Source organism: Gastrolobium bilobum, unplaced genomic scaffold, assembly GCF_033153095.1.
Source record: "Gastrolobium bilobum isolate Gb01-03AN ecotype WA unplaced genomic scaffold, APGP_CSIRO_Gbil_v1 utg21709, whole genome shotgun sequence".
Classification (NCBI taxonomy): domain Eukaryota; kingdom Viridiplantae; phylum Streptophyta; class Magnoliopsida; order Fabales; family Fabaceae; genus Gastrolobium; species Gastrolobium bilobum.
In genome coordinates this window covers 40875-55529 of record NW_026898833.1, presented here as the reverse complement: position 1 = coordinate 55529, position 14655 = coordinate 40875, and the positions used below count along the sequence as shown (strand labels likewise).

At 37.9% G+C, this 14655-nt stretch overlaps 3 protein-coding genes across 3 annotated transcripts; all 3 read left to right on the top strand.

Moving 5' to 3' along the window:
* Positions 1 to 14: 14 nt before the first annotated feature.
* On the top strand, positions 15 to 4053 carry LOC133284554 (probable galactinol--sucrose galactosyltransferase 1). The gene is made up of 13 exons (XM_061481594.1): positions 15 to 308; positions 642 to 904; positions 1008 to 1098; positions 1241 to 1289; positions 1409 to 1500; positions 1592 to 1708; positions 1809 to 1943; positions 2040 to 2450; positions 2541 to 2682; positions 2782 to 2849; positions 2944 to 3078; positions 3199 to 3416; positions 3513 to 4053. The coding sequence occupies exons 1-13, from the start codon at positions 118 to 120 to the stop codon at positions 3887 to 3889; spliced, it is 2289 nt and encodes a 762-aa protein (XP_061337578.1). The 5' UTR covers positions 15 to 117; the 3' UTR covers positions 3890 to 4053.
* Positions 4054 to 5472: 1419 nt separating this feature from the next.
* Positions 5473 to 13168, top strand: LOC133284555 (cytochrome c oxidase assembly protein COX15). The gene is made up of 7 exons (XM_061481595.1): positions 5473 to 5643; positions 5970 to 6268; positions 6864 to 7089; positions 7179 to 7424; positions 7506 to 7616; positions 7862 to 7993; positions 12792 to 13168. Exons 1-7 carry the CDS (start codon positions 5473 to 5475, stop codon positions 12960 to 12962), a joined length of 1356 nt encoding a protein of 451 aa, XP_061337579.1. The 3' UTR covers positions 12963 to 13168.
* Positions 13169 to 13705: 537 nt separating this feature from the next.
* Positions 13706 to 14098, top strand: LOC133284550 (oleosin S1-2). Its single transcript, XM_061481587.1, has one exon. It carries the CDS (start codon positions 13706 to 13708, stop codon positions 14096 to 14098), a length of 393 nt encoding a protein of 130 aa, XP_061337571.1.
* Positions 14099 to 14655: the final 557 nt, after the last annotated feature.

Genomic DNA, 14655 nt, shown 5'->3' with positions numbered 1-14655 from the left:
TTTTTCAAGTCCTCTTCTTCTCATTTGGATTTGGAACAAAAAGCAGTGCTAAGTGGGGATATACTGAGATTCCCTTTGCTACTGTTTTAGCCTTTCAGAACCAAAAGGAGGAGAAAGATGACTGTGGGGGCAGGGATATCCGTTGCAGATGACAACTTGATGGTGCTGGGGAACAAGGTGCTGAGTGAGGTCCATGACAATGTCCTCGTCATTCCTGCATCTGGGGGTGCCTTGCTCTACGGGGCATTCCTTGGGGTTCAATCCTATCAGAAGGGTAGCCACAAAGTCTTTCCCATCGGCAAGCTTGAGTAAGTTCATTTTCTCTCTACAAATTTCTATTTTTCTTCAAGAAAAAATTAAAAAAAAATACAAACTTGGTGTGAATGAAAATGGGGTCTAACTGGTTTTGGATGTTCATTTCACTTTGTGTTTTGTGGGTGAATGCTGCATTTTTGTTATAGCTTGTTATATTGAACAAGTGTATGTACTTGATCACTTTATCTTGATGTAATTGACATTGTCCGGTTTTAAGTTTCCAGTTTTCCTTTTAGGATTTTGATGTTTATTATGTGTGCTAGTGCTGATATTTAAGGAAGTTTCCATTCTGATCAAAGTATCATTTTTTGGCTTTTCAATTTTAGGGGGTTGCGATTTATGTGTGTTCATCGCTTCACAATGTGGTGGATGACCCAGAGAATGGGCACTTGTGGAAAAGAAGTCCCCGTTGAGACGCAGTTCTTGCTTGTTGAAGCACACAATGGCTCTGATATTGACGGAGGGATCAATAGTGGAGAAGACCAAGCTGCTGCTAACTATGTAGTTTTCTTACCCCTTCTGGAAGGAGATTTCAGAGCAGTTCTTCAGGGGAATGATCAAAACGAGATTGAGATCTGTGTGGAAAGCGGTGTGTGCTTCTCAGAAGAAAAAACAATCATTAGTGTTTTTTAATGTAGTATATGGCGATTTTTACTGTTGTTGAGAGTGATGAAATATGTATCTGATTGCAGGTTGTCCTGGTGTGGATGAATTTGATGGGACTCATCTGGTTTTTGTTGGGGCTGGATCGGAACCTTATGAAGTAATAACAAATGCTGTCAAGTGAGTTTCAATAGTCCACCAATTACATATCCGCTTTACCTTTTTCACTCACCATTTTCTTTTCTTTGTTTCTGTTTCTGTTTCATGTAAATGTGTTAATAACTCAAGTCATTGATTTGATTTGATTTCCAATTTTGTTCAGGACTGTTGAGAAACAATTGCAGACATTTTCTCATCGCGAGAGAAAGAAGGTACATATCTTCTTCCTCCCTAAAATGGAATTTTAATGTACTGTCTTATATCTGAGTACTCCATCTTAGAAGTTAATTAGTTCTAATTCTTCCTTTCTTTTTTACCCATTTGTATTCAGATGCCTGATATGTTGAACTGGTTTGGATGGTGTACATGGGATGCTTTCTATACTAGAGTCACTTCAGAGGATGTGAAGCAAGGATTACAGAGGTGTTACTTCTTTGCATAGACAATGGTCAAAGTTATAAGATTTGTGCATAACATAGACTTTAATTTGAAACTATTTTTTTATTTTTTGTAGCTTTGAGAAAGGTGGAATTCCGGCTAGATTTGTTATAATTGATGATGGATGGCAATCTGTGGGCATGGACCACAATGATGTTGAATGGAAATCTGATAATCAAGCCTATCAAGCCAAGTGGGTCCTTCGTTTCTAAGATTCATAACCAGATTGTAGTTCCGTACATTTTACAACATTGAAAAAGTAGAATTAATTTTCTTGCTTTCTTCTCCAACAGCTTTGGAAATCGCTTAACGAATATAAAAGAGAATCACAAATTCCAGAAAGATGGCAAGGAAGGTCAGCGGGTAGAGGACCCAGATCTTGGACTTGGTCATATTACCAATGAAATCAAGCAAGAGCATGCTGTAAAGTATGCTATTTTCATTTTTCATTTTATTTCTTCTGTTTTTTTCAAAGTTTCAAGATATTCAGTTCACACGTTCACACAAACTCATGGTCTTTACAGGTATATATATGTGTGGCATGCAATAACAGGATATTGGGGTGGTGTTAAACCTGATGTTAGTGGCATGGAGCACTATGAGTCAAAGATGGTCTTCCCTGTTTCATCTCCTGGAGTCCAATCAATTCAACCAGACGACTCTTTAACACACATTACCATCAATGGGCTTGGCCTAGTGAATCCTGAGAAAGTTTTTCACTTTTATGATGAACTGCACTCATATCTGTCATCTGCTGGTATTGATGGTGTCAAAGTTGATGTTCAGAATATCCTTGAAACTCTCGGGGCAGGACGTGGTGGGAGGGTGAAACTAGCAAGGAAATACCACCAGGCATTAGAGGCATCAATCTGTAGGAACTTCCCTGATAATGGAATCATTTGTTGCATGAGTCACAATACAGATGGATTGTACAGGTAGGCACTTTTTATAAAACTAGTGAATGCTTTTATGTAACATTCCTTTGGATTTATTTATTAATAATGTTTATGAATTTACTTGTGTAGTTCAAAGCAATCAGCTGTTATTAGGGCATCGGATGATTTCTGGCCAAGAGACCCTGCCTCCCACACCATTCACATTGCATCAGTTGCTTACAACTCCATTTTCCTTGGTGAATTTATGCAGCCAGATTGGGATATGTTTCATGTAAGTTGACAAATACGTTATCCTTCCCTGTTTTTTTCCTTGAAAAAAGAAAATGTACTTGCTTCTTCAGGAGCTAATTTTTTATGCATGATATGGTAGAGCCTACATCCAATGGCTGAATATCATGGTGCTGCACGAGCAGTAGGAGGATGTCCTATTTATGTCAGGTGATGAGGGGTGATGATTTTTTTTCTTCATATTTTGACATAACTGAATTAAATAAATGATATCTTACCTTGGAATGTTGGTTATATTGTGTAGTGACAAGCCTGGACACCATGACTTCAATCTTTTGAAGAGACTTGCACTTCCTGATGGTTCTATATTAAGGGCTAAACTTCCAGGAAGACCAACGAAGGATTGCTTATTTTCTGATCCTGCTAGAGATGGAAAGAGGTAAAGAATCTAGAATGATTTAGCTACCTGAATATACTTGATCAGTTGATATATTTGCTTCTACTACAGAATAGAGTATGCTTCTTCATCATCTTTATGTATTTTTCGCAACAATTGCAGTCTTCTGAAGATTTGGAACATGAATGGTTTTTCTGGAGTTGTTGGGATATTCAATTGCCAAGGAGCTGGGTGGTGCAAAGTTGGAAAGAAGAACCTTATCCATGATGAGAATCCAGGCACAGTCACTGGTGTCATCAGGGCTAAAGATGTTGACTATTTATCCAGGGTTGTAGATGATAAATGGACAGGAGACACCATTATATTTTCCCATGTTGGTGGTATGTTTTTAGGCTTGACATTACACTTCTAAAGATTATAAAAGTTGACCCAATTTTTCTTTTGTATAATGGTTTTTTTATGATGTCAATTTGCAGGAGAAGTGGTTTACCTTCCAAAGGATGCATCTATCCCAATTACCTTGAAATCTCGAGAATATGAAGTTGTTACAATAGTTCCTGTGAAGGAATTGACCAATGGTGTCAAATTTGCTCCAATTGGTTTGATCAACATGTTCAATTCAGGAGGGGCTGTCAAAGAGTTCAATTGTGGATCTAATGGAAGTACAAATGTTGCCATGAAAGTCCGCGGGTGTGGCAAATTTGGTGCTTATTCATCAGCTCGGCCTAAGTTGATAATAGTTGATTCAGAAGAGGTGGAATTCAATTATGAGGAAGAATCTGGATTGGTGACTATTGATTTGAGGGTACCAGAGAAAGAGTTATACCAATGGAGCATTTCTATTGATTTTTGAATCAGATACAGTCTCCGGATGAGGGGGTTCTAAACTTCTAGTTCATTAAAGTTCGTGGCATTTTTATGAGTCTATGTAGACCTGTTGTAGGAAATGTTTAGTTTCTTCTTCTTGTAATGCATAACCATGAGCAAATAAATGAATTTCACATAGCTTTTTTATCTACTTGTAATATAAATAAGCAGAATGCTGCAGAAAAGAATGCAAACGCAGTCTTTTTGTGGTGCCCCATACAAAATGAATTGGTCGCTCTTGGTAGTTAACGGAAAAAAATGAATATATATTTGCTGGTCTCAAATTTCCTTTTGCCAAGTAATTTACAATTTTTCTAGTAAATTAACCAGCCAAGCCAACAACACTGAGGTGGTGGTGGATTGATTTCTTTCAACACAGTTAATTTTAAAGGCCTTCGCAGGGTTTTAGAATATCTTTCATGAAATCTCAAGCACTGGATAACATTATTTGAAGCATATCATATGTGTGCTTGGAAGTTGATGTTATACGTGAGGATTAACTAAAATCATTTTAATCAAGTTGCTTTATCAGCGGATCTTTAAAAAAGAGGTATGAATAGATTCCTACATAGCTATAGTTGATTTTATGTTTAAAGAGACACAGCTATAATTAATTCTGTATGTAGGTCCTATACTTGTAAATAAATTCAGTAAGTTGAAATGTCTAAATACTTAAAAAATAGATTTTAAAATCAATTATTTTCAATGGTATAAATTCTCCAAAATCTAACCCAAAATCACCAATATTTCGCTTAAATTCTTAGAAAAATCTGCGATAAATTTATGGAAAAATATACTCTTATGTTGTAGAAGAGTGTTTTTCGCTCCTACACATACATCGATTTCTGTATTATTTTTTTTTTATCTTTTTATATTTTTTTATAAGTAGGTGGGTCCCACACATGATTATCTCTATAATATGAGAGAGCTTCTCTCATGTTGCATGAGATTAATAAAGCCATAAATTTATTATATTAAATTGAAACGGCTGCTCTTATTATAATACGATGAAGGTTATATTTATAATTTTTTTTATAACCTCTTACAATCATATCTTAACCTCGTTGATTTTCGTCAATCAATGTTTATTATTTATTGTGAATTAATAATTAATTAATAAATTTAATTTAAAAAAATAATAATTATTAATTCACAAAAATTCAACTATATTAAAATATGGTTGTAAAAAAAAATTATAAATATAACCTTCCTCTTATAATACATAATGAACAGAGTAACATATTTTGAAGCTGAGGAGCAAATACCATTCTAGTGCTTATAGTGTTTCAAAACAAACAACATTGCAATACTTTTTCCCTGTGTGTGAAAATCCAGATATATTCACATAGCTCACAAAAAAAAAAAAACTGACCGTTAAAAGAAGGCAATAACCACCCTCTTTTATTGTTGTTCTTATTATTTTTGGGGATTTTTGGTGTTGGGGTTCAACTTTAGAGTTTATATATTCCAAGGATGGGCGTACAAAACGACACGTCGCTGGAGGGAACGGACCATAGGGGGTGCTTACAAAACCTTGGTTAAACCCTCAAAGTTGCAGGGTAGGGAGAGATGTTTGGGAGGTCAATTTTGAGGCGCAGCAAAGAAGCATGTGGGATTCGCAAGCTAAGAGGGACGAGGCCTTTCTCTCCTCCTTCTTCCAGCCAACAACCATTCAAGTTTTTAACCCCTCCCATCGCCAGCCATTGCTTTCATGCTTTTCGATCCCATCTTATTCCCAAGGTTACCTAACTTTTTCCTTCGTTTTATATCATTCCCACCATGTTTTTTCATCTGGGTTCTTTTGAAATTTTAATTTTTTTTCCTTTCTGATCCCTTAAATTCTTTGTTCTTTAGCTTCCCAATTATTGTGCTTTCCATTATAAAAAAAATAAATAAATAAACTTTGATCATATATCACATTCTTGTATGGTGCCGTCTATTTCTTTACTTTTTATGTTCACATCCTGGAAAAAATAGCTACTATTTTTCATTTTGAATCACCAATGCTGTGTTTGATTGTTTTGTACGTGTAGTTGGTTCTGAGGAAATTGTGATGATGCTTTTAGGGTCATCATGTGGGATGCATCAGGAACTTTTCTAGGATAGCGTCTGTTAGGGCTGAACATAAGGAGGGGTTGAAGCTGCTTGTGATTGGTGGTTCTCATGCTCGGAAAGTGGTTGGAATATGGCTCTTTGGCTCTGCTGCATGGGTGTTTACTATGGTGGTACTTGGGGGTGTAACTAGACTCACACGATCTGGTCTTTCAATGACTGATTGGAAATTCACGGGAAGTCTCCCTCCTTTGTCTGATGAGGAATGGTTGCAAGAGTTTGAGAAATATAAGCAGTCACCTGAATACAAGCGGTGAGCATATAGCTGTAGTAAATTTTTTTCTTGTGCTCCTTTAATTTTTTTTATGAAGTATCTAGGAAGTATTCTACTGATTTTTTGTCCTGTCTTATTAGAACTGAATTTATGAAATGTATGGGGGAAGAAACTCTTCTAAACACTTGTGAACATGTCCTCTTGAAGATGGCGGGCTAAGTATTAAGGGACCAAATGAAATCATAAAAGTTTGATGATTAAAAATTAAAAAAGTACAATTTTAGACAACTATGCTCAAACTTTCTCATAAAAAATATCTAGATTTTTTTAAAACTTAATTACTGCTTGAAAAATTGACATGATTGTGTGTTTAAGGGTATAGAGATGATAATAGAATAATTTACTGAATGAATCAAAATCTGAAATTATCCTTCTGGAACTGTTCCAATGGACCAGCTTGTTTAACTTTTCAAGTGCTAATTACAAATTTCAATTTTTAGTGTTGATTATGTATGCATTACAAAAATAATAGGATTGACCACGTGGAAGTGAGTTGACACTTGGTCTGATAGAGCTGTAGCAGTTCTTGTGAATGTTATGATGATAATTTGTTTCAATTTCACATTTGGTGCAGTGTCAACAAAGGGATGAAGATTGAAGATTTCAAGTTCATATATTGGATGGAGTACGCACATCGTATGTGGGGAAGGGCGCTGGGACTTATATTTGTTTTGCCTTATTCATATTTTCTCCGTAAGGGTTATATTACCGTGAGATTGGGACTGAGACTCTCTGCTCTGTTTGCCATGGGTGCTGGACAGGGTCTTATTGGGTGGTGGATGGTTAAGAGTGGTTTAGAGGTTGGAACATAAATAAAATAAATTCCTCTATTTATTTGAAGTCAAATTGGTCATCACTGCCAGATTCTAATAACACTTCACTTCCTTAGGAACCACCATCTGAATATTCTCAGCCAAGGGTAAGCCCTTATCGTCTTGCCACTCACCTTACATCAGCATTTGCTATTTACTGCGGCCTCTTTTGGACTGCACTTTCTGTTGTTATGCCTGAACCACCAGCTGAATCACTAACGTGGGTTCGTGGGGCAGCTAAAGTGAAGAGACTTGCAATGCCTATCAGCCTACTTGTTGGTCTTACTGCTGTTTCTGGTGCATTTGTTGCAGGAAATGATGCTGTATGGTAGCTTGTTCAATAGTTTCATGCCTTTCATATTTGTACTTGAAATAATATTTGAGCCTTATATGTTGATTGACAGGGGCATGCATTCAATACTTTTCCAAAGATGGGTGATACATGGATACCTGAAGACATTTTTGTAATGAAGCCTCTGATTCGAAATTTCTTCGAGAATACATCGACTGTACAGGTAATTATCCATGCTGATATCACTGAAAACTTAAAATTGTTGAGAAATTTGGCTGCAAAAGTTTAAGTTTCAAATGTCAGCTACACTTATCCTTTTCTTTATTTCTTCAAAGAAATTAAGCCTTGAGTCTTTATTTTGTTGGACACCAATACTACAAAGGTATAAAGTCACTGCAGTCCAGTTCCTTTAGTGGCACATGGAAATTTATCAACATGAAGTTCTAATTAGTGTTTTGCTTTTAACAGCTTGATCACCGTATCCTTGCAACTGCAACTCTGTTTTCAGTGGGCGCTTTATGGTGGTCAACAAGAAAGCTGGACTTACATCCTGCAGTACGATCTGTGCTTGGAAGCATTGTTGGCATGGCTTCTCTTCAGGTCATTATTTAAATTTCCAGTTTTATTTTAATAATTCTCTATCATTTTGTATTGTTGGAGTTCTGCTTCGGTGTTGTTTCTGGCTACATTTCTACCTGTTGCTCTGTCTGCTTTTCACTGATTCATGAACTAGTTGAGGAGGATGGTGATACTTGAAAGAAAAAGGGTATTTGAAATATTATTGAATTGTGTGTATAATCTGTACAAAGAGGTCTCTATTTATAGAGAATGAAAACCCTAATACTTGACCTAATGGGCTTGGCCCAATACAACAAATACTAATAATAATAAAATAACAAATATTTACAACACTCCCCCTCAAGCTGAGGAATAGATATTTATCATTCCCAGCTTGCTAGTAAGTTCTTGAAATCTGTCTGAAGGAAGTCCCTTTGTCAATAGATCAGCTAATTGGCGCCCAGTGGGAATGTATGGAGTGGTAATCAACCCGCTATCAAGTTTCTCTTTGATGAAATGGCGGTCGACCTCAATATGTTTAGTCCGATCATGTTGAACCGGATTATGAGCTATACAAATAGCGGACTTATTGTCACATAGCAGCTTCATAGGTCCCTCACATTTTATTTTGAGATCATCAAGTATAATTTTCAGCCACAGTAACTCACAAATGCCTTGAGCCATAGCTCGAAATTCAGCTTCTGCACTTGATCTGGCGACCACATCTTGTTTCTTACTTCTCCATGTCACCAAGTTACCGCAAAGAAACATGCAATAACCAGTGGTAGAACGACGGTCAGTCACGGATCCAGCATAATCAGCATCAATGTAAACTTCTAAAGAGAGATTGCCATCACGTTGGAATAACAATCCTTTACCAGGAGTAGCTTTAAGATACTGCAGAATTCTCTCTACTGCCTGCATGTGTTTCTCCTTTGGATCGTGCATAAACTGACTGACAACACTAACAACATAAGCTAGGTCTGGTCTAGTATGAGCCAGATATATCAATTTCCCAACTAGCCGTTGATATTGTCCTTTATCAACTGGAGGACTCTCTTCTTCATAGCCTATCTTGTGATTCTGCTCAATAGGAGTATTAGAGGGTTTACACCCGAGCTTTCCTGCTTCTTTGAGAAGATCAAGAACATATTTTCTCTGGCTAATAAAAATTCCTTTCCTTGAATGAGCTACTTCTATCCCTAGGAAATATCTCAGTTTCCCAAGGTCTTTGACTTCAAACTCAGAGGCAAGCCGTGTTTGCAGAATCTGTTTCTCCATAAAATCATCACCTGTGATAATAATATCATCAACATATACAAGGAGCACAGTAAGCTTCCCATTATGGGAGTGCTTGAAGAAAAGAGTGTGATCTCCTTGACTCTGTCTGTATCCTAAGGTCATCATAACCTTAGTAAACCTTCCAAACCAGGCACGAGGTGACTGCTTCAATCCATACAAGGCCTTTTTTAATCTACAAACTTTATTTTCTCCCTTCACAGAATCAAAACCAGGCGGGATTTCCATGTAGACTTCTTCTTCTAACTCACCATTGAGGAAAGCATTTTTCACATCAAATTGATTTATATCCCAATTGTAATGGGCAGCAAGGGATAACAAGACTCTCACCGTATTCATCTTTGCAACTGGAGCAAATGTTTCTTCATAATCAATGCCATAGGTTTGAGTGTAACCTTTGGCAACTAATCGAGCCTTGTATCACTCAAGAGTTCCATCAGAATTATATTTCAGGGCATAAACCCATCTGCACCCTACTGCTTTCTTTCCATTAGGTCTATCAATAACCTCCCATGTTTTATTTTTCTCCAACGCATTCATTTCCTCTTGCATGACTTGAGCCCAATTCCCATCTTTCAAGGCTTCATGTACTGATTTTGGGATTGCAATAGAGTCTAGTGCTGAAACAAAGCTTTTGTGCTGCACAGAAAGATTAGCAGATGAAACAAAATGGGAGATAGGGTATTGAGTACAAGAGGGACAGGAGGGACAAGATTTCTTGGGAGAAGCTCTTTTTCTTTTTCTAAGAGCAATGGGTAAATCATCAGAATCAGTAGTAATGGGTAAGTCATCAGAAGTATTAACATCATGATCAGAAATATGAGATTCAGGACTTACCAGTGGTTCAGACGATTGAGGTTGCTGCTGAGGCAACCAACTCAGGTGTCATAATCTTCCGTATCTCTGGTGTACTTGATGTATCAATCACAGGAGAATCAGTCACAGGAGGATTAGACACAGGAGGAACAGACACAGGAGGAACAGGACCAAGAGGAGGATACACTGACACAGGTGAAGGAGTAGACACTGAAGATTCCAATTCAAAGAAGGAAGGTGATGATTCTTCTGGTGAATTATTCTCCCCCTGAAGATGAGGACCTTGGAAAAAGGACTCAGATTCCTGAAATGTAACATCCATAGAAACAAAAAATTTCCGACTTCCAGGGTGATAGCACTTGTAGCCCTTCTTATCAGGAGCATATCCAAGGAAGACACATTTAAGAGCCCTAGGATCCAACTTACTGCGATGCTGTTTATGAATATGAACAAAGACAACACACCCAAACACTCGAGGAGGAAGACTTTGCAAAGTTGGAACAGAAGGGAAAAAAGAAGTCATGGAGTGAATAGGACTTACATGATCGAGAACCCGAGTGGGTAGACGATTGATCAAGAATGCTGCAGTAAGAATGACATCTCCCCAATAGCATTTGGGTACATGTGTTTGAAACAGTAAGGCACGAGCAACTTCAAGAAGGTGACGATTTTTCCTTTCAGCAACCCCATTTTGTTGAGGGGTGTCTACACAAGTAAGTTCATGAATCATACCTTGATTTTGTGTAAATTGGGAAAAAGAGTGATTGACATATTCAGTACCATTATCTGTCCTTAGTCTTTTGATTTTTTTACAAAATTGAGTCTCAATCATTTTATAAAATTGAAAGAACAGTTGTGGTACCTCAGACTTTTCACTCATTAAGTAAACCCAAGTTACACGAGTGCAATCATCAATAAAAGAAACAAACCATTTATTTTCAGAAGAATGAAGGACCTTAGAAGGACCCCAAACATCAGAATGAATAAGATCAAAAGGTTCAACACTTTTAGTAATACTAGAAGGGAAAGACACACGATGATGCTTAGCAAATTCACAAACATCACAATGAAAAGACTCAACAGACTTAGATAAAAACAATGACGGAAATAAAGATTTGAGTAAACTAAATGGAGGATGACCTAAGCGCTTATGATGAAGCCAAATCAAAGAATCAGCAGTTGATTGACCATGAGACATCAAGATGTGATCTATTACTTTATTTTCAGGAGATTGTGACACCAGATAGTACAACCCACCTTGCTCTTTAGCACTACCAATCGTCTTCCCCGTGTCGAGATCCTGAAAAACACAATGGGTAGGATAGAAGGTTACAGTACAATTCAAATCTTTTGTAATTTTATGAATAGAAAGAAGATTCGTGGAGAGTTTAGGAACATGAAGAACATCCTTAAGATGTAAGGACTGCTGTAAGTTTATGTCACCAGAACCCGCAACTGATGTATGAGAGCCATCAGCTACGGCTATTGTATGAGTTCCAATGGTAGGATGATAAGAAGTAAAGGAGTCAGCACAACAAGCCATATGATCAGTAGCACCAGAATCAACAACCCAAGAATTTTTAAAATCATTACATGAAGAAATGAAAGAATAAGTTTTGGAGCTCATACCAGTCATAGTCAAAGTACTAGTATCAGATGGCTTACTCAAAGAATCAAGGAGGGTTCGGAGCCGTTCCAACTCATCTGGACGAAATGCAGAAGTTATTTTAAAGGAAGTAAAATGCGGTTGACCACGCATCCTAGCCATCTTTTCTAAGACAGTTTGCTTTCCATGGAGGCGAAATCATAGATCCTTGATATGACCTGTTCTTTTACAATAAGAACACCATCGATCATCTCTCTTAGATCCAGAAGATGTACCATCAGAAAACTTTGTAAAGGAATTCCTTTGAGAAGAGGCCATACTGCACAAAACTTGTCAAACAATAGCACCAAGAAGCCAAACAAATACTGAAAAAATACCAAACGACGTCCGATCAAGGATTTGAGCACAGATCCAGAACGGGCTTGGAGAGTCGAGCAGAACTGCACCGGTCCGCGGCCAAGAAACACCTCCACGCGCCGGTGAGACTGGATGCGCGTGGGCTTCACTCGCCAATGAAGATGAGGCGCGTGTGAGCGCGTGCGGTGGTCTTCCGGGCTGAGACTTTTGGGGCGACGTCGTCCGGCGATGGCGGTTCTACCTGTGGTTGGTCGCGTTGAAGAATCCACCGGAAAAGTACCCAAAACACGATGAGCAGTGGTTCAGTGCGTTCTTTACGTGACGTCCTTTGGTAGGAATGGTTCTGTGCGTTCTTTGCTTTACGAGAGACAAGAAAGAAAGGAATAGGAACAGTGGAAAAGTGACGAGGAATAAGGAACAGTGAGAGACAGAAAAAGAATAAAAAGATTCGTAGACGCGGAAGCAGAGCCCTCAGGATCGAGAGCTCTGATACCAACTTGAAAGAAAAGGGTATTTGAAATATTATTAAATTGTGTGTATAATCTGTACAAAGAGGTCTCTATTTATAGAGAATGAAAACTCTAATACTTGACCTAATGGGCTTGGCCCAATACAACAAATACTAATAATAATAAAATAACAAATATTTACAACAGTGATGATAATAAGTAATGAAATAAATAACAAGGAAAACCTTTTGGTGTTTGTTTTTGTCAGCAGTTGTCATTTGGTATATTATGTAACTGATTTGTATGGTTACAGGTCACCTTAGGAATTTCGACGCTTCTTTCATATGTACCTGTTTCACTGGGCACTGCACATCAGGCTGGAGCCTTAACACTTCTGACTTTTATGATAATGCTTAATCACATCGTTCGAAAGCCATCCTCGTCCCTTCTCAAATCTCTGCCTCAGGTTGTCAAAGCAAACTAATTGTTTCCCGGTATTATATTGCAACAAGAGTTGGGACTATTATTTTTTTATCCTAAGTTTGGCATTGAGCTCCTTGTCCAATGTTCCATTGTTGGAATCTTCTTTATTTGGTTTGTACATTTGAAGCCTGAAAATTCATGATAATGCAACTGATCTGTTAATTATATCATCTACCATTTCTGTAATGTATGCTGAAAATAAGTACAGAGAATCATTATGTTAACTGATACAACTTAAAGTGGAAGAATACATGGCCTTCAATCTTTGATAATGACTTTTCCTTCACTTAATACACATCATTGTTCCCAAATTTACTTTGGTACAAATGTCCTTGCTCTAAAAACCTCGGTCGGTGATAATATGTTTCAAAACCACCCTTCTTTCTTTTTCTTCATAATGTTGATGCCTATTTCTGTATGTGATGGGGACAAGTCTCTAATGGATAGCTAAACGTTATCACAAGGCTGGAGGAGCCTTATGAATGTGCATTCAACCTTCACCTCACCTAACCACACACAATTTTTCAAAAAACGTGTGTCTCGTGTCACCGAGTCATTATCTCCTAAAATGCTATTCGTACGTGTAGGCACAAGGGGTTGCCACCCTAGATCTAAAATTGACACCTTTCAGAATTATGAAGCATTTTCTAGCCGAGACTCCAAATACCCAAATTATAAAGTGCCTAGCCCTTACTAAAAGAAGCAAACCAGTATACACACATAGTTACACACAGGCACAAACCAATGGCAGATTACTATGAGAAGGGTCCACTTGGTCGTCAGTCACGCCAAGTATCCCGCACGACGGTGGTCTCTGCATCTTTGGCGGCTATAGCCATAGGAGGACCTCTGCTGGGGATGATGGGGTTCACTTTTTTAGCCTCCACAACACTTCTTCTAGTTTGCTTTCCCCTTTTGGTGCTCTTCAGTCCCTTGCTTCTGAGTGCCGCCTTTCTGTTGGTGGCAACGCTGTCTGGCTTTGCTGTTGCTATTGCTATGGCACTGACTGGTCTTTCAATGCTTGGATGGATTATAAGGGAAACCCGATTGAGGTTTGGTGCTTTGAGTAACGTGGGGGACTCAGGTCACATAATGAAGGGAACGAAGGGAGGGTATTTTGCAACAACCACAGCTTAAGGGTTGAACTGATGCATGGTGATGGTGTCATCTCAAGCACAAGAGAGTCTCCACTTCTTCTTCTTTTTCCCTTAATTTCTTGGAGTTTTTGTTAAGGTTACAAATCAAAGCAGGGCAAATGAAGTAATAATGTTTGATGCATTATATTATGATTTTGTCTGAAGAGGTCTTTTTGTATGGGTTTAGTCGAAGGCAGCCTTTTGCTTTGTTCTAGTTCATATTTCTGCCTTTTCTGGTTGTGCTATTGGGGTACAAGCTTCAGTCTTCATTGATATATATGCTACAATATGGAGAGTTGCGAGTGAGGGAAATCCAATCATCTGAATAGATGATTTCATTCATTGGAGATGAGAAAGTACAACCGTTCCTAAAGAGTTGGAGAAATTCCTGGGTACACACTACGACACTAAGGGGGTGTTTGTTTCAAGTTTTTGAGGAGATTACCGGTAATTCTTCTTTGGTAAATGTAATTACCACGTTTGGTTATTCAAGGATTACCGGTAATTTGATTTACTTCTGAAAAGTCACTATTCAGATTACCAAAAATAATATGGTAA